The sequence below is a fragment of the Alternaria metachromatica genome (assembly GCF_023757995.1).
Source record: "Alternaria metachromatica strain BMP 0045 chromosome Unknown scaffold_35, whole genome shotgun sequence".
In the NCBI taxonomy this organism is placed as follows: Eukaryota; Fungi; Ascomycota; class Dothideomycetes; order Pleosporales; family Pleosporaceae; genus Alternaria; species Alternaria metachromatica.
Genome location: NW_026055526.1, coordinates 243,355 through 265,588, shown reverse-complemented (window position 1 = coordinate 265,588; position 22,234 = coordinate 243,355). Strand labels below are relative to the sequence as shown.

At 55.2% G+C, this 22,234-nt stretch overlaps 9 protein-coding genes across 9 annotated transcripts; 2 read left to right on the top strand and 7 right to left on the bottom strand.

The window, feature by feature from the left end:
* Positions 1–214: 214 nt before the first annotated feature.
* Positions 215–1,765, top strand: J4E83_009706 (uncharacterized protein; the record flags this gene model as incomplete). The annotated part of the gene is made up of 1 exon (XM_049336591.1): positions 215–1,765. The coding sequence occupies one exon, from the start codon at positions 215–217 to the stop codon at positions 1,763–1,765; it is 1,551 nt and encodes a 516-aa protein (XP_049184372.1).
* A 375-nt stretch (positions 1,766–2,140) lies between these two features.
* Positions 2,141–4,555, bottom strand: J4E83_009705 (uncharacterized protein; the record flags this gene model as incomplete). The annotated part of the gene is made up of 2 exons (XM_049336590.1): positions 2,141–4,076; positions 4,125–4,555. The coding sequence occupies 2 exons, from the start codon at positions 4,553–4,555 to the stop codon at positions 2,141–2,143; spliced, it is 2,367 nt and encodes a 788-aa protein (XP_049184371.1).
* Positions 4,556–7,302: 2,747 nt separating this feature from the next.
* J4E83_009704 (uncharacterized protein) lies at positions 7,303–9,097 on the bottom strand (the record flags this gene model as incomplete). Its single annotated transcript, XM_049336589.1, has 3 exons — positions 7,303–8,177; positions 8,229–8,772; positions 8,825–9,097. The coding sequence occupies 3 exons, from the start codon at positions 9,095–9,097 to the stop codon at positions 7,303–7,305; spliced, it is 1,692 nt and encodes a 563-aa protein (XP_049184370.1).
* Positions 9,098–10,676: 1,579 nt separating this feature from the next.
* J4E83_009703 (uncharacterized protein) lies at positions 10,677–11,996 on the bottom strand (the record flags this gene model as incomplete). The annotated part of the gene is made up of 1 exon (XM_049336588.1): positions 10,677–11,996. The coding sequence occupies one exon, from the start codon at positions 11,994–11,996 to the stop codon at positions 10,677–10,679; it is 1,320 nt and encodes a 439-aa protein (XP_049184369.1).
* A 302-nt stretch (positions 11,997–12,298) lies between these two features.
* On the top strand, positions 12,299–13,423 carry J4E83_009702 (uncharacterized protein; the record flags this gene model as incomplete). The annotated part of the gene is made up of 2 exons (XM_049336587.1): positions 12,299–12,301; positions 12,350–13,423. 2 exons carry the CDS (start codon positions 12,299–12,301, stop codon positions 13,421–13,423), a joined length of 1,077 nt encoding a protein of 358 aa, XP_049184368.1.
* A 613-nt stretch (positions 13,424–14,036) lies between these two features.
* On the bottom strand, positions 14,037–14,764 carry J4E83_009701 (uncharacterized protein; the record flags this gene model as incomplete). The annotated part of the gene is made up of 4 exons (XM_049336586.1): positions 14,037–14,434; positions 14,498–14,567; positions 14,633–14,665; positions 14,726–14,764. 4 exons carry the CDS (start codon positions 14,762–14,764, stop codon positions 14,037–14,039), a joined length of 540 nt encoding a protein of 179 aa, XP_049184367.1.
* Positions 14,765–15,241: 477 nt separating this feature from the next.
* Positions 15,242–15,933, bottom strand: J4E83_009700 (uncharacterized protein; the record flags this gene model as incomplete). Its single annotated transcript, XM_049336585.1, has 4 exons — positions 15,242–15,555; positions 15,662–15,731; positions 15,787–15,819; positions 15,880–15,933. The coding sequence occupies 4 exons, from the start codon at positions 15,931–15,933 to the stop codon at positions 15,242–15,244; spliced, it is 471 nt and encodes a 156-aa protein (XP_049184366.1).
* Positions 15,934–16,384: 451 nt separating this feature from the next.
* On the bottom strand, positions 16,385–17,094 carry J4E83_009699 (uncharacterized protein; the record flags this gene model as incomplete). Its single annotated transcript, XM_049336584.1, has 4 exons — positions 16,385–16,728; positions 16,806–16,884; positions 16,956–16,988; positions 17,041–17,094. The coding sequence occupies 4 exons, from the start codon at positions 17,092–17,094 to the stop codon at positions 16,385–16,387; spliced, it is 510 nt and encodes a 169-aa protein (XP_049184365.1).
* A 450-nt stretch (positions 17,095–17,544) lies between these two features.
* Positions 17,545–21,696, bottom strand: J4E83_009698 (uncharacterized protein; the record flags this gene model as incomplete). Its single annotated transcript, XM_049336583.1, has 2 exons — positions 17,545–21,565; positions 21,617–21,696. 2 exons carry the CDS (start codon positions 21,694–21,696, stop codon positions 17,545–17,547), a joined length of 4,101 nt encoding a protein of 1,366 aa, XP_049184364.1.
* Between the last annotated feature and the right edge of the window lie 538 nt (positions 21,697–22,234).

Genomic DNA, 22,234 nt, shown 5'->3' with positions numbered 1-22,234 from the left:
CGGACACGCAAACGGGTGGCCGAGTCATGCACATTCTGCCGCAGGAGGAACGTAAGTCACGACAAAAGCGAGTGCAGCGACGTGTGAGACAAAGTGCAGTGTGGAGCGGCCCACGTGCGTCTGCGTTTCTAACAACCTTGGGAGAGACTAGAGGCGGGGCCTAGGCAGAGCCTATCACGCAACGTTGTAATAGCATGCTAGGTCATGAACCAATATGCCGCTCCGGGAGACGGACCCCGATTTCGAACGTGAACTCTTCGAACAAGTCAAAGCAGCCTTCAACGAAAAGTACGGGTGTTTACAATACTGGCTCCCACTACCGCTCATCCTCGTCGATGAACAAGCAGACCCACCACTGCCATGCCATGAACCTGCAGAGGACACCCTCGCCATCAGCGCCCACGTATCAGTACGCATCCACGCCCTTTATAAGCAGATTGCCGCCGCATATGCGTTAGTCAGGAACCCGCCCACCAGCATCCCCCTCAGACTCGAAATCGAGACTCAAAAGTACGACACAGACGACCTAGAATATCTGGTATGCTACCATCGCAGACATCACTCGCACCGCCTGCAGCTGCACAACCCGGAAAAACTACCCGATCTACCCTTCATAAGCAGCCTATCCATCAGATCAAGTTGCGGTTCCGACGCCGACACCGCGAGAGACATACGCCCTCTATCTCCCCTCGGACCACTGCAATGCCTCGTTCACCTGCCAGCAGTGCAAGAATGGACCGCCCGCTGGTTATGGGAAAGACCCATGCCTTCCGCCCTTTCGAGTAGGGTGATGCGCGAGCATTGGACCTGGCCGTGGGAAGGTCCCTTACGAGACGCTCGTCACGAGTTCGGCGCTGCCATCATAGACCAGGAGAAGTACCTTTGCGGCAGAAGGATCCCCGCCAGCCTGACCAGAGCCGCACTGCATTTCTACCCTTTCTTCTCACTCCCTAAACACGATCAGTCGATAGCCCGGCCCAACCTGATCCACCCCGCAGACAAAGACCCAGTGTCCATCGGCCTGCGCAACCTCGGTACACAACTAAGCATATTCGACATCCGTGCCATGGTGACTCCACACCTCTTCCCCAGCCCCGACGCACCAACCCCGCAGCAATGGTCATATATGCGGCGCTTCAGACTCGAGTTCCATCCCTTGCGTCCAGACGGGCGGTGGTACTTCATCGGCCCCCGAGGCGAGGATCCTCACGACTTTAAACAAGGAGGCTATAAGATCTCAGACACAGAACACTACCCCCGCGAGATCGATCCAGATGAGTGCGGAGACCTCCGTGCGCAGTATGACTACGAAGTCACCGATGGGCCCGAATACGATGTAGACATGTTCCGCGTCCAGCCCTGTAGAGAGCGCATCGAGCCGCTGCTTGCGGCGTTTGCGACGTCGCTGACTCGCGACAATATGCCGGATCTTGAGGACGCGGAGATGTTCACGCACTTGTGGTGGCGTCCTAGAGACGAAAGGGAAGTGGAGGAGTATGGTCTAAGGATGAAGAAGGGGCATAGATGGGGTGTCAAGTTCATTGCTGGGCGTGGTGGTAAAGAGCGGACTGACGGCGATGTTGCTGCTACGGCACCAAGACCACCGGTGGTGCAGTGGCAGGTTGGCGACTGGAGACCCAGCGAGAAGGTCATGAGTTTGTTTGAAAGACTTGGACAGCAGGAGTGGCTCGATCTCGAGTGGAATAGGTATAGAGATACGGCGGTGCACGACCTGCTGGGCAACAGCCAGTCCCCACCTATATAGTCGGGCACACATAATAACGAATAATCTCTACATCCGGATCGACTTCAGCTAGGAATTGGGGCAGGACTTGAGAAGACCTCTCAGTAAATCACCACATCTCCAACAACACTAGCAAACGCGAACATGTGAAGAAGTGGGGTATCTAGCATTCCTTCCTCACACTACGAAGAGTAAAGAAAAAGAAGAACACACGACCTGTGCATACATGCAACGAAGAACACAGCCGTAAGAAAAATGCCAGCGAAAAAGACGCGTGGCTGATAAAACACTCGATCCAGTCGTGACTGTCGTAATCCTCCACAATCAAATACAACATCCCATCCCATCCCGTCTCTGCTCCCATTTGTCTTTGTACAATCTCTCCTATTCACCCGTTTACCTTCTCCTCCTCTTCGCACTCCCGCCCCCACCTCCCGTTCCCCTCCTCGTCTCATCCTCCACCTCCTCCACCGTCGCCGCAGGACTAGTACTATTACTACTCCCCCCACTAGCCGTACTCTCAATCTTACCCACGCCATTCACATTCCCATTCCCATTCGCACCCGTCGCATCATCCACACCGAGCAACCCAGGATCCTCTCCACCAATCCCATTCGCTTCATCCGCAAAATCGAAACCAGCATCGCCGTTCGCGGGATCAACATCAAACGGCGTACTGGCATCGAATGTGAAATCAGGTAGACCACCACCGTTGGTATTGGTGTTGATGCCGTTAATCCCGTTTGTAGCTTTTTGATCGGGGGGATTCGCGTCTGCGGTGAAGAAATCGTCGTCGTTGACAAAGTGGCCCATGTTGAGGTCGAAACCACCGGGTTCGCCGAGGCCGCCGTCGTCGCCGGCTGCACCGCCGAAATACCCGTCGTTACCTTCGCCAAGTCCGGAGATCTGGCCTGTTGGGGATAGAGGCAGGATACGCTCGTGGATGTGTTGGATTTTGCTGTTTTGCTGGTCGGACAACTTTTGTAGCATTTCTAGTTGTTGCTGCGTCGCTTGGTACTGCGCTAGATCACCCAGCAAGCGGTCCATTTCAGGCGGATGCGGGTTGGTAAGCGCGTTGTTTGTGTTTTGAGCGGACGTGTTGTTTACGATCTGGGAGAGGACATCGTTGCGTTGTTGTGGGGTGAGAGGGACGTGACCGTCTTGAGTTTGGTAATTTGATAAAGCGGCGGCGTAGTCGAAGTCTGAAGGTGGGGGCTGCGAAGTGCCGGAGTGGTTGGTTGCTGTAGCGTTGGCGTTTTGGATGGCCGACATGATGGCGGAGTTGTCGGCTAGTGGGCCTAGGTTGGAGGCGGGGTCGGGCTTGACTTGGGAGGGGGTTATGCTGTCTCTGGCTTGTTGAGAAAATGGTGACGACTGGGACTGCTGGCGATTCATCGATACTGAGGGCCTGAACACTGATTGTCGACTGCCAGGCCGTGTGATGGGACTAGCGAGTGGCCGGGCTGTTGGGCTCATGGTCGTGGCGCGGCCTGTCGTCGTTGGAGCGAGGTAGTCCTGGTTCGGAGCTGGCGCTGGTAAAATGGCAAGCGGTTTCTTGTTCCTCTGCAATTGCGGCGACTTTTGTGCTTCCTGCATGGGATAGTCGTCGACGTCCACGACATTGCCGTGGTGTTGTTGTCGTGCCGCGGGGAACATGTCTGCCAGATTCATATTCGCATTACCCTCTAGACTCCTATTATAGAAGGTGGCGAGGAATGTCAAAATGGCATTGATAGAGTTCTCGTGGCGGTCGTGCAGCGCTTGGAAGGATGTCGCTCGTGAGTACAACTCCTCATTCTGGCGTTTGATCTGGGTAAGGACATTGGAGATGAGCTTTTGCTGTTGCTGGAGTTCCCTGACTTCAACCCGCAGGCTGTTGTACTCGGATCGCGGGATCATGGCCATCTGCTCGTTCCCTCTGACGGCTACTTCCTCAACATAGCCTCCGCCCCCTGTATCTTGAATGTACTTGCGGTCCTCATCACTATCGCCCTTGTTTTCTTCGTCCCGTTTCCGCTTAGGTCCGGTAACAGGATTCTTCGGCTTCTGGATCAGCCATAACAGCTCTTGTCGACCGCGCTTGAAGTACTTGTTGTAGTACTCGCTAGGTGCTTTCGCTTTTGTCTCGCTGGCTTTCATCGAATTGTCCGAGAGTCCCACCTTCTTGTGGAAGCCGTACATGTTCAGTTGGCGTACGAAGGATGCGTAGTTGTTGTGCTTGAAAAGCTCGGGTATCAGGGTCCTCGCAAATTCGTCCTCGTCAAGCACGATGAAGGAGTTGCCGTCGTCCGACCAGCGAATGAGGTTTTCGTTTTTGTTGTTATCGAGGAAACTGTCAAGGTCAGTCGCTGTTCCAGGTACAGTCTACAAAGATACTCACCTGCTCAACTTCTGCACAAACGGCGGGATCTGTTTCCGCTTCGCCTGTGCATCCTTCTTGGCAATAGCCGCCTTCTGCTCCAGCTCCTCATCGTCATCCACCGTCTCCCACTGTTGCGTCGGACTGGCGAATCCATCCCATTGATTCCGCCGTGGCGCAGGTGCAAGTTGCTGGTTTGTGTTTCGCCGTACCAATTGCCCCGCCATTTCCGCGCCGTCGTTGTATCCATCGAGCGACACGACGCGGCTGTGGCCTCCGCCCATGCTCTGGCCGTTGTAGTCGTATAGCGGCGGGTCGGTGAAGTTCATGTCTGCGCCAGCCGTGGGGTCGTTCCAGTTCATGTATGAGTCGGTCGCGGGGATGTCGTGCTGGTACGCCTGAGTGGGAGCCTGTGGTGAAGCACCCGGCGCGCGCCGCTTGCGGTTCGACATGAGTGCTCGCGCGCCTCGTGTGGCTGGAGCGAGGGAGATGTTTGATGGGTGCGTCTGCTGTGTGTATCCGGTGATCCCGCCGGCCTGAAAGATTCTTCGCGGGTCCTCGAGCGCGGCTATCAGCCTTGTCAATTCCGTGCAGATGCGAAGCCGTGGAAGTGCGAACAGACACTCCAAGTCAATGATGGAGTTTAATCGTAGGCCCTAGGTCGCGCGATTCCGTCACGATTATGTAGCAGCGGCAGTCCAGATTGTTGTCTTGTTGTCGCAGTTTTACTACACCACCGGGTGATTGTTCGAAACAGTTCGTTGACTCGCACAAAGAATCGGGGGGTGTTCCAGCAAAGGGCGCAAATACAAACGCCTGGAAGGCAGTTCTGGAAGGCAGCGGCGTCGTGATCAGGAAGGGCGCCGCGAGGCAGACATTCGGCGGAGCAAGATGAGTCGGGTCGTTTAAGTTTTGGTGGAGAAATCCGGGGTACCGGCGACCAATGGGTGGGCAGGCAGGCGACGGCGCTGTCGAAGGGTATGCGCAACGTGTTCAGATGCGGCGGAAGCCTGGAGGCGGGCGGTTGGATGGCGTGCAAGGCAGCGTCGGCACTGTCGCGTACGAACGCTCACGATGAGATCAGTAGACTTCACCGCACCGCCAGCGTCATTCGCTTAGCCTCGCGCTAGCATGACTCGCGACATCGTCTGGGTCCTGTCAGTAGTAGTAATGCTAACGTCCACTTTTCGACGCGACCTACAGCATCCTATTCATACTCACCCGCAGCTCTCAACACCAGTCTGGCAACGACATAAGGGCGTCAAAACTCTGTCATCCCGCCACCCGGCCACGTTGACCCATGACAGCCGGCATGATTTGCATTCGGCCCGTTTGAGGTGGAACGATGGCATTTCGCCTTGAATTCCCATGCTTTACTACAGATTTCCCATATTATTTCCCGATCAACAGCGCCACTCATCGAGATCCATCCTGCCACCAGTGGTCTATCATGCCAGGGGCTCAAACGCTGAATGGTGCTGGCTTCCGTGCAGTTGCTCTACAGTATTCAACCATGCCTCGGATTCCTACCTAGTAATCTTGAGAGCAGATGCCTCATACATAACCCGATCGACAGTGCATCTTGTCGGGAGCAATGGCAGTGCAAGCAGTTGACCATCGCAGCTCACACCTGTATGAGATGGCCATTACCCCCCTCTGCCGCCCCCACCCGCCCAAGCTTACGACGTCCAACAAGAGACCTTCATCCCCTCCCCCACCCATCCGTGCCTAGACCTCCCCTGCTTTACGACAGATCTCCTATAATCCTCCGATCAACAGTGCGTCCCATCATGATCCATCCCGGCATGGCACTCCTTCATACCAGGGACTCCCCATCGAACGTTCTAGATATCACCTGATTTGGTATAATGTTTGTTGACTCGTACGTTGCAAGATAAGTAACGTGGTGTCAGATCGACTCAACAGCCAGGGTATAAAGTCATGTGCCACGCGGTAGTGCTGTGGATGGGAAGGCATCTCCGGAGAAGTGAGATGTGTGAGTTTGGATTGGCCGCAGAGCGGAAGCGAGTGGCCCGAGCAACATGATACACAGAGTAGAGTATCGGACATGAGCGATACTCTGGCTTTGAGAATTCCATGCAGTCGGGACAAAGTCCTTACACCAATTTGTAATACTTCAACAGGCACCCCGACTCCAGACACCGAGTCTAGAACGTGACAAGTAGCAACCAGCGGGGACAGCAGCATGGCAAATCACTCTTCCGCCTGCTATTTTGTCGCAACACGCACGAGCATGCTACCTAGGTATGCGACGTAACGAGCAGAAAAAGCAGATACATTCACCTCCTGCACTACCCATCCAGTCACTAGCTTATATCAGCGATGAGTAATACTCCAACACACTTCGAGAATAGCCGCAGGATGAAATCAAAGACGTATTTGGAGCAACGGCCTGGACAATTGTTATCGGCAGCACCGGAACCTTGGTTAGTAACCATGTAGTCGGATCAAAGTCAATGCATATTGCCGAAATCTCGGGTACAGAACACAGTTGATACACGAAGAATGGAGCCACAGAAGTAGAAAACACGAAAGATCAGATCAAAAATTGCACACCTTCCATTACAATCCTGTCGCACCACCTGGGAGCACCAGCACTATCCAAAAGACTATAATAATAAAGAATCGCGAATCGAAAAACTGAGAGGAGGAGGGGAAACGACAGACAAGAAAAAGGCGACACACTCAAGCGCAACTATCTACCTTGAGATCATCAATCTCCAGCCCAGGGCAAAAAGGATAGATGTGTGAGATACAAAAAAAGGACGACAACAGCAAACTACAACGACATGAAATCCCATATGTTCATGATTGATAAATATGCTTTTTTGCTTTGCAACCCCCCGAAATGCCAAGTCTGGGAACTGAAGGAATGGATGTGGGAGAGTGGGAAATATTTCGGGGCAGCGAGCCCGCATGGGGGGAAAATTCTGGATCTTCTTGGTGTTATACTAATGTCTTATCTTTCTACCGTTTCGTAGCATCATTCTTCGTATGCATCGTAAAGGTTCAATCCAGGGTGTGTTTGGCGTGGTAGTGTAGCGAGGGCCGAGGGCGGTAAAGGCCGTTAAAGGACGTTCGTGTCGTTCATGGGGTGGCGCCATCGCACGTTTCGTTGGTGATAAGAAGGAGTGAGGATACGTGCGTCGACATTCATTTTCGTCGTTGCGTGATTAAGCTATTGGCCTACGAGGATTTCGACGTTGGATTGACTCGACAGCTCATCGCTGTTGCGGTTCTGATGGCCGTTTTGGCGGGGGCGGCCGAAGCCCTGGCCGCGTTCAGGGAGGGGTCCACGGGGTTGGCGCGACGGACGGTCGTCGTAGTTTGTGCTGAAGGAGCGGTGGCCGCCAATGGGACCAGGCGCATCCCAAGACGTCATTTGGCGCAGAGCACGCGGGCTGCTGTTTTGCGGGTAGCCGGAGCTGAGTTGCATTCGGTTCATTTCGCGCTCGAGCAGGCTGTCGTCGCGTTGCGACATGGAGCCCGTCGTGGGGGTGCCGTTGGGGTTGGTGGAACTACCGCTGTAGCCGAGTCCTTCGAGCGAGATGCCGCCTGGGCGGCCGATGGGGTGGCTGGCGGTCGAGGGCGCGGGCGAAGGCGTGTAGGAGCGGAGGTCGGCGTAGGACTTGGCGCCGCGGAGGTTGGGCACTGCGTTCAGGCCGCCGGGGGAGTCGGGGAATCCGAGAAGACCTGATGGCTGCCTGTTGAAGGCGTTGTAGAATCCACCCTCGGCGCGCACATCGCTGAAGTCGGTGGTCGCTGCGCGGTTGAGGTTGCGGCGAGGCTGCTCCATGTGGTTGCTGGGCATCTGCGGCATCGGGGGGCTGAGGCCCTGGTTGTCGTGGACCTTGAAAATGTGCACCTGTCGCTGTTCGCCGGTGCCCTTGGACACATGCGCGAGGCCTAGCTGGTGGGCTAGAGTGTGGACGGTGCGGCGTTGGAGAGGCGCCAGATTCGGGGGGAACGTCATGCTGTCGCGCTCCTTGGTCTCCTTGAACAAAAGCAACTGCGTGTAGAATTGGAGCACTTGGGGGTCGTTGAGGTCGACATCTAAATAGTCGTTAGCAATGTTCCCGTCATATGTCCCGTCCGCAAACATACCAACAGTCTTTGATGCCGATCCAGCTCGCATGGCGGAAACTGGCGATGGCGATGTAGCGGGCATGTGCGAGGCAAGGGAGCCAAACGAAGCCTGTGATTGCAGACCGCCGCCGAGGGGCCGGTGCTGCTCCTCGAGCTGTCCGCGACGTTCACGCTTCTCCCGCTCAATACGCTCCCGCTCGGCCAATGGCAGCATCTTCTTGTACTCGACACGCAGCTTCCGGCCGTTGAGCTCAAAGTGGTTCATCGACTCGATGACGGCGGCCGTCTCCTCGGCGGTGGTGAAGTTGGCAAAGGCCAGACCCCTGAAGACGCCGTTGTCGAAGTGGTAGTTGAAGGCATAGGGCAGGGGTAGGCGCAGTTCCGTCATGAGGGAGACGAGCTGCTCCTTCTTGACGGCAAAGGGGATGTTCTTGATGACGATGGCGGTGGGGATGAGCTCTTCGTCGACGTCGTGGCCGTAGCTCGTGTTCTGCATGGCGCCGAGGTTGTTGTTGCCCAGGGCAAAGCTAGGCAGGCCTTGGGGCTGCTGGTCCATCCATCCCTATAAAGTCAGTATTGACTCCATTCATCTATCGAGTATCGAATGTTCTTACCGATGGCAGTGCGCTCCGCCCTCCGCCGCGCTGCTGCGACTTGATGCGGGCCTGCTGGGCGCCCCCGAGCGAGCCCAGGCCCTGGTTCTGGGAGAAGGCGTTGGTGTTCCAGCCTTGGGGCGCGCCCATGTCGTAGCCGTAGGCGCCGGCGTGCATGGTCTGATTGAGGCGCTCGTAGTTGCGCGGCTGGTCGTACCTCTGGTGGTCGTCCTGCGCGTACATGGTGTTGGGCTGCTGGACCTGCTGGTAGGCGTCGAACTGGCGAGAGGGCATGCGGTGCAGGGTGCCAGAGTGGGGCTGGTTCCGTTGGGCAATGGGCGAGCGCGACGTCGACTGGTCGTACGCCGACGAGTACATTATATGTGTGCGGCGAGGGAGGGCCGGGGCGGTGTTTGGGTGCAGAGCAAGAAAATTAACAGCGGAGGTAAGAGTAGCACGTGGTCCAAGCTCGTAATGTCGTGAAATGAGCGGAAGGCGGCCGTCGCAAACAGGTCAGGTCGGATCGGAGGAGAAAAGGGGTCGGCGTGAGCTCGAGCTTGCGTGGTCGAGGTTGGCTGGCGATGGTAATAATCAGGGATGCCTGGCGGACCCAGCGCAGTCGTCCCCTTTCGAGCCGCACTTTTCGGTGGGACGCGAACAACAGGCTAGCAGACGTCAGAGGGCTTCAATATCGCTAACACGCGACCGGGTGGATGCGTAGCTGGCTGGATGCGACGACGATGCCCGCCGCTTGGAAGCAAAAGTTGTCCTGACACCCACTAACGGCGCGGGGAGACGGCTGCACACGTGCCCGCGACGACTGAGGGCAGCTGTTTCAATAGTCTCGCGCGCAGCGAACGGCTGGCCAGGTCAGGAGTCAGCGACTTATCCATCTTGATTGGCTGACGTCCATCGTAAACCATCTCCCGCTGCACTCTGCCTAGGTCGTGTTTGGTATTAAGTTGTGTATACGGCTTGTTCCTCCCGCCGTCTGAGGCCGCTACCTCTTCGCCGCCCTCTACCATGACATCTCTCTTAAAATACCCTCGTCCGCACAGATGCCCTGGCCAGAGCCCAACACCTTCCATTACTCATGCCCACCATGTCTGCCCACGCGCCACATCACCGCCCTCCCTGGACGGGCCAGCCTCACAAAAGGGCGACAGAGGGATGGCCCGGCGTTCTGGAAGTCGCCAGGTGGCGGGCCGTAGCGTTAGCTCCCTGCCAATAACGTGGAACAACACCAACTCTGCTTTTCCCTTCCATCAACGCCTGCCAGAAGTGTCTGCTGTCAACGGCGTCGAGACAGGCCAAATCTGCCCCGTCGTGAACTCGAGGGACCTGCTCCTTTGGCCAGAATCCTCCGAGACGCTCGGGGTGCATGATGAGCACACGCGACGTCGTCAGCTGCACCCTGCCACCGGTAATCTCCCCTGGTACGGTTCATCGTGCTGCACCCCAGATGTGCAACTGGAATAAGGCTGCATATTCACTGCGATCGCTTGACACTGCTTGTTCATATTCTATTGTGGTCTACACATAACTCTGTATAATCTTCATCCACGCTGCGCAGTCCACGCCGCACAGCACACTCACTCATCTCATTTGACAGACCCTCTAGAAGCTAGGCATATACTCGGCCATGGAAGACGATCAGGGACGGCTTCCCGCTTTTATCAAGTTTCCGACTGGCTGAGCACAGCAGATGTGGTTTGTAGGATCGCTTAGCCTGCATGCATAGCTGATCATGTGAATCCGGCCACTGGGCCGAACACCACTCTCGGGCGCGACGTCTCGCCATCATCCCTTTTCTGTGGACTGATTACGCGACAGACAGACATCGTGGCTGTGCTTACATCAATTACATGCCCCTTCAGTCCTCAAAGTCGAGCAGCCGCGAGAATTCAGTCTCGCCGACGCGTCGGAACTCGGCTCCTGCTGCGAACTGCCCACTTGCTTCCCACGCTTGCATGGTCGCCTGGTCGTATGGCCCATTAATCTCACCTTCTGGTGCATTGAGCCAGTGAAACTCCCACTGCACTGTCTCCGGGTTCGGGTTCTTCCAGTCCTCTCCAGTCTCACGCTTGTACTGCCGCATGATGGATTCGCGGGGCAGTTCGTAAATATCCTCGACACCGCGATCAGACAGCCGACTGGCGCATTCGGTTATAGAATCAATCACCTCCTTTGCCTTGATCGCTGCAGCATCCTGCGACGGATCTGAATCGACCTCCATATCCTGGTTCTTCTTCTTCTTGGCCCAGTTCTTGGCTGGCTTCTTCGGTGCTGCCTTGCCGTATCGCACGAGAGCCTCCATGGGTGTCTCGCCAACGTCCAGGTGCACGATGAGGGTCGATAGAACGTCGCTGGTCACGATGGAGTCTTCGGCTCGTTCTCGTGCCTTTCGCTCGGCATCCAGCTTGTCTTGCGCCTCCTTTGCCTTTTTGATATCCTTCTTCGATATGCCATCCAACCACGAGTCTTGGGCAGCTTCTGGGTCAAAGGCCTTGCGCACAAAGTTCCCGGCTTCGTCAAAACGACCCTCTTCCTGCTCAGCGCTCATGTTGAAAGCATCCAGCTTAGGCGCATGCTTCTTCTTGCCGCCAGCACCTATTTCCTCGTCGACGTCGGAGGGGACGTGGTCGCGCAACGCGTCATCTCCCTCATCGCTACTGCTCTCCACTTCTTCTGTTCTGCTCTTCGGGCCCTTGGTGAAGTCGACAGCTACGTGGCCCCCAGACTTGCTGTTCGCTTCCTGACCCTCGATCTCGGCATCGTCCAGGAAGCGCAACTTCTTCTTCTTGGTCTGATCTCTCCGCAATCCCTCGTCCATCTCATCGTCCTTGTCATCCTCGGCGAACATGTCGTCGTCATCGTCCTCGGTTTTGGGCGGCTCGTCCTTATTAGGTCGGGCTTCTGCGCGCGCCTCGAAGTTCTCCGTGGAGCTATCTGAGTCGTAGCCGTCGATGTTGACCGCGTTCCGCTTGATGCCTGCGCTTTTCCCTATAACGTCAGCCTCGAGAGCAGGATCTTCCTCATCTTCTGCGTCCGGAGCCAGCGTGGAGGGGTTGCGCGGGTCAAAGCGGGGTTTCTTGGTCGAATGTTCGTCGGCGTCCATGTGGTGGGTTCGCGTGAATTGCTCGCCAGTGCGCTTCGGTCGCGCGGGGTTGTATGTTCCACTAGAGCTGGCCATGATGATTAGCAACGTTGCGCGATATTCTGGCGTCGAGGTTCGGCGGAGGATGAGCCCAGGCGGCCAGGCAGTGACGTCGGACGCGATTAATTTGAAGCTTGGGCCACGACGCGCTAATCGGAGTTTAGCGGACTTCTCACTGGCTCAAACGGCCCGCTGTACTGCTGCCAACCACGGTCGTCATCCCAGGCCTCTCATCAATACGTATTACTTCTACCACCTGCCCGCCGTTACCTAACAATACCTGAACCATTCACTGCCCTCTAAAAGATCATCTGACTCACTAATCCCGCACACTTAAAATGGTAAGTGCGACCCGACCACCTTCTTTGTCCTACACTCACCACATACAGTTCAACCCCAACTTTTACGACCAAGACGATCCCATGGCCATGTACCAGTCCCTCGCCGCACGTCGCGGCGGCGCTCCTCGACGCTTCGATGAGTACTTTCGATGCTATCCCATCGTCATGTTGCCTGGCCCGGAGCGCCACGAGGCAAACCACGGCGGCAAAGTGTTCCTCCCTCCGAGTGCTCTCGACAAGCTCACCAGGCTGCACATCACATACCCTATGCTCTTCGAGCTCATAAACGGCAAGGCGGACGGGAAGAAGACACACGCAGGTGTGCTGGAATTCATCGCAGAAGAAGGCAAGATCTACCTGCCATACTGGCTTATGGAGACACTCCAGCTGGAGCCCGGTGACTTGCTACAAGTCAAGTCGACCGACATCCCTCTCGGCACCTTTATCAAGCTGCAACCACAAGACTCCTCCTTCCTCGAAATCTCCGATCCCAAGGCCGTACTCGAAAACGCCTTCCGCAACTTCTCCTGCCTTACAGTCGGCGACATATTCACATTTTCATACAACGACAACGTGTATAGCATAGCAGTGTTGGAGGCAAAGCCAGAACACCCAAGCAAGGCCGTCTGCACCATCGAGACCGATCTGTCAGTCGACTTCGCTCCCCCAGTAGGCTACCAAGAGCCCCAAAGGAACAGTGGCACAAGCACACCGCGCAGTGGAAAGGGCGTCATGAGCGGCAAAGGCGGCACACTACACGCTCAAGGCACCATGGCAGATGCTATCAACTACGCTGCCATCGCACCATCATCGACGACCGCAGCCAACGGAGCCAAGGCCACTTCCTCAAATTTCCTCACCACCGGTCACAAGCTGCTCAAGAAGGGCAGCAAGGCGCCCACCCCGCAAGCGTCCACCCCCATCGCGGGACAGTCATCAAACCTACCTCCGACAGTACGACGCACCAACGGCCCGCAGCCGCTCAGACTACCACCCAACAAGCTGTTCTTCGGGTACGAGATCAAGCCACTCAAGGGAAAGGAGGAGGAGGGTGAGCAGAAGGATTCGAAGCACTTCGAAGGGTCTGGGCAGTCTCTGCGCAAGAAGAAGGGCGACAAATGAGGTAGATACCCGATTTGATGGAACTTGCGAGTATTGAGAGAGCAGCATTATGTGGCGCTGATAACGGGTACTGGGATAAGGACATGGCGTACGGCGTTTGATACCTACAATTCTAGTCATGTGTGGAATAGATGAAGCACATATTTCCTCCCTCTCTTATGGTGTTCATCTCTGCGTATATGGATAGTTCGATAACTTGCAGAGATGGTCCCCATGTGCCTAATCTGCAATTAAACATTTCTCATGCCGTATCTGCATCCATCTTTTCCCTCGTTCATGCTAGCAAACACACCTCACTCTTCAGATACGTCAAACAGCACAAGCATAAACGGATGCAAGAGTATTATATCATCAATGAAATTTTCTTGCTCAAGATAGACGATCAAGTCAAGTGCTCAGCGCATATCCATCGCCATAATAAACCTGGCAGAAGTAAGTCTGTCTCGCGTACCAAAACCCCAGTACCGTCGTTAGACCGTGTATATTCCGCTCAGTGTCTGATGCGATGCAGCATGCACACTCGCTTGCGAAGCGGATCCAGAACCAGTGGTTTCCCCTGAACTAGAGAACGGGGGAAAGAAACAGAGATAGTGAGGTGGAGGGGGGAGATAGGCTAAGCCATCTCATCAAACTCCTCGTCAAGAACCTCCTCTTTGACACCAACACTCTTTCCGTCGCCACCTCCTTCACTACCCTCTTCTTCAACCGCGTCCTCAACACTCTCCTCCTTCTTGCTCTTGGTCTTAGCCTTTTTGGCACGCGGTTTCTTGCTCGGCGTAGCCACATCCTCTTCCTCTACACCCTCACCATCACCTCCATCGCCCTCGAGAATACCAGCGCCACGTTTCTTGCCACTGGCTGTCTTGTTGTTGGGTGTCTTGCGCGGTGTAGTAACGGGCGTCTTTGCCTTAGCGCCGCCTTCGGGCAGTGTCCAGCCGTATTCTTCGTAGAGTTTGCGTTGTTCGACACGGAGGAGGGAGACGCGGACTTGGACGCCTTTGATCGAGGTGCCTGGGGGTAAGGGGTTAGTTAGGTTGGGGGGTTGGATGGGCGATGGAGATGGGAAAAACTAACCAGGAAACACGCCGACAATACGCTCGTAGTCTTCAGCTGTGAGGTAACGTCCTTGTGTCAAGATGAGGAGCTACATGGGAAGGAAGCTGTTAGTCCTGATCTACCAGTCATTAAGCATGTTGACTAGATGCTTACCTTCTTCTCGTTCTCCAGCGTCCAGCGGAATGCCTGTAGTGGATGTTAGTTGGTGGTTCGCCGAGTGGATAACGGAAGGGGGGAGAAACGTACGCCGCCTTCGGCTGCTGCGGTCTTTTTCTTGGGTGGCATGGTCGGTGACTTGTTAGTTGCTTTGGGGAAATGGAATGAGGTGTTGATTTAGTGTGGGGTGGCGGATGGTGTAAGAGAGAGGAAGAGTGGGAGAGATCACGTTGAGAGACGAGTGGGAGTGAGGGATTTATCCGTGTCTCGAGTGGGAGATCTGGAGTCTGGGCGGCGCTCAAAGTAGAAAGAGGGGAGAGGTGAGGTGAGAGTGAGATTCTGCTTAATTTCCTTTTCAAGGGAACAGTCACCTTCACCTTCACACTTTACCCAGAGAAAAGAGACACAGAATATTCGCACTTGACATCTTGATTTTCAGGGTAAGATAAATCCCGCAGATTGTGCTGAATGATTCATAGCCGCCCCGGGGCCAGAATGCGCAATAATCAAGGCAGTCATGCCCCTCTAGATATCGATCCTAATGAAGTCGCACGTAGAAACCGACTATTCTCGCCCCAAGTTTGACGTCTCAGTATCTCAGAAGATCTACAGATCCTCACCAAGAGCCTCCTCTTTGACCCCACCACCATCCTCCTCTTCGACTTCAGCCTCAACACTCTCCTCTTTCTTTACCTTAGCCTTCCTGCCACGCGGCTTCTTCGCCTTTGGAGTCTCATCCTCAACGCCATCTTCCTCTCCCGCGTCTTCCTCAGCATCTCTCTTCTTGTTCTTGCGCGGCGTAGGAGTCTTCTTCAACACTGCACCGCCGTCCGGAAGCGTCCAGCCGTACTCATCGAAGAGCTTGCGTTGCTCGACCCGGAAACGGGAGACTTTGATTTTGACGCCGTTGAGGTTTGTTCCTGCATGGGGGGTTAGTGGGTTGTTGTGAGTTGATGAGGTTGCTGTGATGTGTTTTGTGGGGGTTGGGAGGGAGAGACGGGAGAGAGGGGGGAAATGGAGACATACCAGGAAAGACGCTAACAAGACGCTCGTAATCTTCGCCCGTGAGATAGCGGCCTTGAGTCAGGATGAGGAGCTGAATCCGCTGTGTTAGTTCCAGGTTCAGTATGGGTAGAAAGGACTTGGCTTACCTTGTTTGCGTTCTCCAGTGTCCAGCGGAATGCCTGGTTGTGGACGTTAATCAAGCCGCTCGAAAAGATCGGGGGAATGAGTAAGTGACATACACCGCCTTCGGCCTCGCCGCCCTCAGCTGCTGCGACCTTCTTCTTGGGAGGCATCGTTGGTGAAGTGAACTTTTGGTATGGAGAACTGAGAAGGGAGTGCTGTTTTTGTGTGGGCTGGTAGATGGTGTAAGAAAGTGGGAATGTGGTGGTGGAGGAAGAAGCGGAGAGAGGGGACAAGATATGAGGGACGTGTTTAAGTAGACATTGAAAAGTGCGGGATTGAGGACAGTGAGAGTGAGATCTGAATCTAGATCTGTGCAAGATAACGAGTTTTTAAGCTCACCTTCACCTTTGCACACTCAGCGCGAAAATGGAAAATCACAAAAGACGAATTTGGAAATGACTTTTGTCAGGCTGATGAAATACCGCAGATGTTGCAAAGTGCATTTGTAGTGCCAGTTTGCTAATGTTCGAGGCAGTGCCTTACTCAAATATTTCTCATCATGAAGAATCAGTAGAGCCCGTCATGCGCTCCTATGCCTGCTCTCTCAGTAGCCCAGAAGATCTAGACATCCCGTCCAAGCAATTCCTCCTTGACAACGCCATCACCCCCATTTAGCTCACGATACAGCTCACCACCAAGCCCATCGTCCTCCTCGACCTCCTTCTTAATAACCTCCTTCTTCGGCTTGCGGGCACGCGGCTTCTTGGTAGGCGACTCCATCTCACCAGCAACCTCAGCGTCACCACCCTCCTCGCCCTTCTCCCTCTTCTTCGGCGACTTGCCCGGAGTCTTTGTAGGAGTCTTCTCTGTGTCACAAGGGAGAGGCCAATCTAGCTGCTCACACAGCGCACGCTGCTCCTTGCGCATCTTGATGAATCGCTGGCGGATAGCGTCCCAGTTTGTACCTGCTAATCGTTACATTTGGACTTGATACATAGACAATCCGGATTGGGGAGTGCCCAGGTGTGTAGGGGAAACGTACCGGGACCGGGGAAGGCGCCGACCATCTTGTGGTAGTCGTCTTTGGTGAGGGTGCCGCGGTTCATGGCTAGTAGGAGGAGCTAGGAGTGTGGGTTAGTGGGCTGTGAGGTAAGGTGAGGTGAGGTATTGGAGGATGTGGGATGGGACTTACGGTGCGCTCGTTTTCGGCGGTCCAGCGGAATTTCTGGGGGAGGTGTTAGGAAGTGTGTATGTGATTGGTTTTGGCGAGTACTTACGCCATCGCCGCCAGCTTCGGCACCGTCATCGCCGGTCTTCTTCTTTGGTGGCATGGTGGTTGTTGAAGACGGATTGATCGTCGAAGGCGACTGCAAGTGATGCGTGCTGAGTGCTGTACGAAGTATCCGACGAGAGACGAGTGGAGTGTGATTTAGAGAAAGAGACAGAAGGTTGTGTGAGAGCCGTATCAAGATAAGCCACTAGGCAACCAGAGGTGACGAGGAAAAGTGAGAGTGAGATACCGTGCCGCGTTGCGCTGTGCTACAGACCATCAACAAACAAGCGCGCCTTCACCGTGATTTCCAGCAGCGAAGCATCGGCGCAAGAAGAGCACTGACGCACGAGGGATGAGGATATCTACATTCCAGTCGTATCAAAAACACCCGTCGTCAAAATCTCATAATATTTTTACTTGTCTATCCAAATCCCATTCCCAATATATACACGCAAACATCCCTTCCCTAAATCCTCCCACCCCATCCGCCACCCCCAGCCCCTTCACCTCACATCCTCATCCCCTCAGCAATAATCTTATACTCCTTCCTCTTCTTCTGCATGCCTACGCCCCCAAACCTAACCTTCGCCACCCCAATCCACTTGCTCAACCCCGGGAACAGCATATTCTCACCCACATACGCCGCCGCAAAATTGCCCAACCCCAGCACCAGAATAAACACCTTGAACTGTGTATCCAAAAACGTGAGTTCCATCGCTTGCATAACCCACGCGGCGGGGTCAAACAGCATATACAGCGTAATAGCGAGGGTGACGAAGATAGTGGTGATAAAAGGCAAGTTGCGGCCCATGGGTTCGCGATACGGTTTTCCGACGCTGAGGACAACGGCGGAGAAGATGTATTGGAAGCAACTTGTTAGGAACAAGGCTGTGTTTTGGCTGTTCAAGCTGTTGCTGTGGTTGGGGTCCAGGACGGGGGGCATGTACCATTCCTGTTTTTGGACGTAGTGGAAGGCGATGAATTGGACGAGGATGCATAGGACCATTTGACCCAGTAGCGGCGTGAGCACCTTTCGTGATACGAGGTTGGCAGTCGGACGTTTGCGGCTGAGGATTGGATATGCGCCGGACCAGCCCATGAAGATGGCGATGGGCAGGATGAGCAGCAGGTCGATGAAGAGGAACTGGAAGTCCCCAAGGTTACTCGCGCTGGCGTACAAAAAGGACACGGAGCAGAACTGGATGGCGCTGTAGAGCGACATGTATTTGAAACAGCTGAAGCTCGTGACGAGGGCGGCGCGACCTTCTTTGATGACTTGCGGCACGCAGGAGATGTCGAATTGGCGGGAAGTAAAGGGCGCGGCGACCGAGGCTTCAGCTTCAGAAAGGGATATGCCTACGTCGGCTGCTTTGAGGGCACCGCAGTCATTGGCGCCGTCGCCGCAGAAGCCGACGCAGTAGTCGATGGATTGGAGCTTTTCGACGAGTTCGTGCTTTTCGTCGGGGGACATGCGGGCGAAGACTTGGCCGCAGACGAGCATTTCGCGGAGGACGGATTCGGAGGCAAAGTCGACGATCCAGCGGAATACGTCGCCGCTGACAGCCAAGCTGTAGTTGCGGAGGTTGGAGATGTCGTAGGGGAGGGATACGTCGGCTTCGGGTGGCGGTGGCAGGGGCTTGAGGGTGTTATCGTCAAGCTTGAAGACGGGGTCGTCTACACTTTCCCAGCTGAGCTTCGACAATGCCGTCCGAGAGTCACCCTCTTCGAAATGAGGTACGAAGCAATGAGCAGTCTTGTTGATGAGACCACACTCGCGAGCCACACTGATGGCAGTGAGAATGTTGTCACCAGTGCACATGACCTTGCGGATGTTTGCGCGTTCGAGCTCTTCGATAACAGGGGCGGTGCTGTCCTTGAGCTTGTTCTCGAAGATGATGAAACCAACAAAGTCCAGATCGCTCTCTGCTTCCTCACGCTTCATCTTCTGAGTCTTGAGCCAGTTGAGCTTGGGGATTGACTTCGTAGCGCAAGCGATGACACGGAATCCACGATGAGTGTAGAAGGCTAGAAGCTCCTCGTAGTCGGTAGGGAAGCTGTCAGGCCTGCAGATCTCTTTCATGACTTCGGGTGCACCCTTGACGTATACTTGTCCGCTCTTTGAACCAAATTGGCGAACGATAACACTAGCCCTTCGTAGCTGTGAGACGAACTCGAATGCCTTGAGTACGCCAAGCTCGACTTGCTTCCTGTTGGCATCATCTTCAACATCGTCGACATCATACTCTCGGCCTGGTGGTGGTCGAGCGACAGAGGGCGAAAGCTTTTGCTCAGGGTCATCGTCACCAGCGTTGCCTGCTTTCTGTTCTCCTTCTTCGTAGCTCCAGCCGGTAAAGTCGAACATCTTGACATCGAGCGGGTCACCTACGAGCTCATCATCGATCTTGCGGAGGGAATGACAAGTGGCCATGGTGTACAGAATCGTCTTGTGTGCGAGGTATTCGACAGTGGGGTCGCGGTCATGCTGCGACGCAGGGAGAATGTCATAAGCATCTGGGAGCAGCTCACTGAACCTGTTTCTTGGTCGCTCGACTACGCGGACTCCAAGAACATCAAGACCTTCCTCGGTAAGAGTTCCAGTCTTGTCAAAGCAGACAACGTCCAGCTTACCACCAACGTTGACTCGTTGGGGGCTGATACAGAAGATCTGCTTCTGCTTTAAGCGCGAGAGGGCAAAGCTGGTACCGATGGTGAGTGTAGCTGGAAGCGCGGGAGGCACGACGATGGTGATCAGATCGAGAGCTCGTACGACAATCAGATGCCATGCGAGGCCTAGATGCACAAAGTTGATGAATGATGCGACGAAGCCGATCATAGCAATGAACGCCATGACGGAGATGTACCGGAAAGAGTCGCGGTAGAACTTGAATCCAGATGGCTTGGGGAAGAGCATCGAGCGGACCAGTGCGCCCTTGGTGGTGTTAAAACCAGTGCGGACTACCATGGCCAGTGCAGCAGCTTCGTCGTCGACGTGGTCTTCATGTGGTCTGCGAGCGCGGATGATCTTGGTTCCACTGAACAGCATGTGTCGTGCGACTTCAGGATGGACAGCCGATGCGCTGAGGTCTAGGAGGTCTAGAGCGTGGTTCGACATGGGGACCTTAGAGACAGGGATCGACTCGCCAGTTAGCATACTCTCGTTGACGATGCAATCGCCAGAGAGCAACAGACTGTCGCAGGGGAACAGCGCAAGGGAGGGATCAGTGACTTCGTAGACATCTCCAGGTACAAGCTCCGCAGAGTCGATGTGGGTCCAGAAACCGCTGCGCAGTACACGGACTTCGCATTCGAACTTTGACACCTCACGCAGTCTCTTCATAGAGGCCTTTGTCTCGATGAGTGTGGTGACGATACTGACAGCCGAGATGATGAAGATGGCGCAGGCGTAGTAGTAGTACTCGTCCATGGACCAGAGGATCAGACTGGCGATCTGGAAGACGTAGAAAGGATGGAAGACCTCGTCGACTAGGAGCTGACCGATAGTCTTCTCGGCGATATCGATGACGTTCTTTCCAAAGACCAGCTCGCGGTAGTCGCGCTCATCGTTGTCAAGACCCTCGCGAAGGGCGGAGACTTCGGTCCAGGTGGGATCTGTCCAGGTGTTTGCGAGTACGAACTTGTCCTTGATGGGGTGGTATACGAAGCGGATGTAGCGGTAGTCCAGGCACCTAAGCTCGCCGATGAGCGGGTCATCTTCCTCATCCCATTCCCGTGGCCGTCCCTTTTCAGGGTCGCCGAACACAGTCGAAAGCGACCGGCCGTAGGTTTGCTTGCTGACATGCTGCATTGCAAACTCACCCCATTGGTTCTCCGTGACTATCCAGTCGCACTCTTTCAGCGGTGAGCTCTTTCCCGTTATCGCGACCCGCCATCTTGGCAGCCATCTGAACAGCAGCCAGCCGAGACCCAGTGTCGCGAAACAGAGAAGCGCATACAGCGCATAGCCAATGGGGGATGTTCTGAAGCCGGCGATGACAATGGTAAGGTCCTCAGTCATGATGTAGATCTTCTGGTTCGACCTGCGCCCTCTCCAGTCGATGCCTGAGCCTGCGCTGCCTGTCGAAGAGTGCCTGCGCAACAGCGGCCGCTCGGATGACTTCCTGCTGCCACTTGACTTCCGCCGCGATGGCGACGGTGAGTGCGATGTTTCCGAAGATATGCCTGCCTCGAGGTCTTCCAGCTCCGACACAGTATAGCCATTGTTGTACGTGCTCTCGCCGTCCTCCAGAATCGCGCTATCCTCATCCTCACCCTGTGAATCCTGCTCTTCATCGTAGAACGCGAAACTCGTCAGACTGGCGCTCGAATCGGCGCGCGACCGGCGGTGGCGGAATCCCGAGACGCTCGTGGGGACGCTCTCGCTCATGGGGCCGGAGAAGACCTGGATTGTGGGCGTCAGCTGCTGGCCAGGCTTCCTTCCACGGGGGTTGTAGGCAGGACGGGAAGGAGGCATGGGGCCGAGTTCGAATACCTCATCTTGCGCCATCTCGACATCTTCCATGAAGCTTGCCCTGAGAAAGTCAATTAGTCGCGCCCAACGCGGAGCTGCAAGTCACACGTACTCGCTCAAGTGGGAGCCACGGCGGTACATGGCGCTCATCCGGCGCGGCCGCCGCCTCTCGGGGCTCTCGTTGTCGGCCATGGCGACTTTTGGTGTTGCGAATGGTGGGCTACTGGGCCATGGTGAGTTCGTGCGACACGAAGTTTTCTTGTCGCGTCGCCTTGGGCTTGTGAGATAGGCCGTGCGGTGTATGACGTTTGAGCTAGTCAGGGATCCGCCTCCGTTCAGGGTGCTTTCATCCCGACAACACTATCGAAACTACGAACGATGAATGCGCCTTGTAGTTATTAAAGTCCACGCGATTGTATGTGGGTGAGGAGTCGCTAATCACGTTATCATGCCGCCATGGGATCCTGCACGCCAATGCGGTGATTGGCTCAGCTACACCGTTTACTCAGCCTCGCACCATGCACGTCGTCTGTGAGGCCAGCTGCAGCCTGCCACTATCTATCCTCTCACACATTCCTCAGTTGCATTTCTTCTTGCATCACTGTCTCTAGTATTGCCCAGCTTCATGGCTTTCTCCGACGAACCCCGCGTCCGCCGACACTCATATGCAGCACTCGAGGGCCCAGAGCACATCCGGCTTCTGGTGCTGCATCCAGCCTTGTCGAAAGAC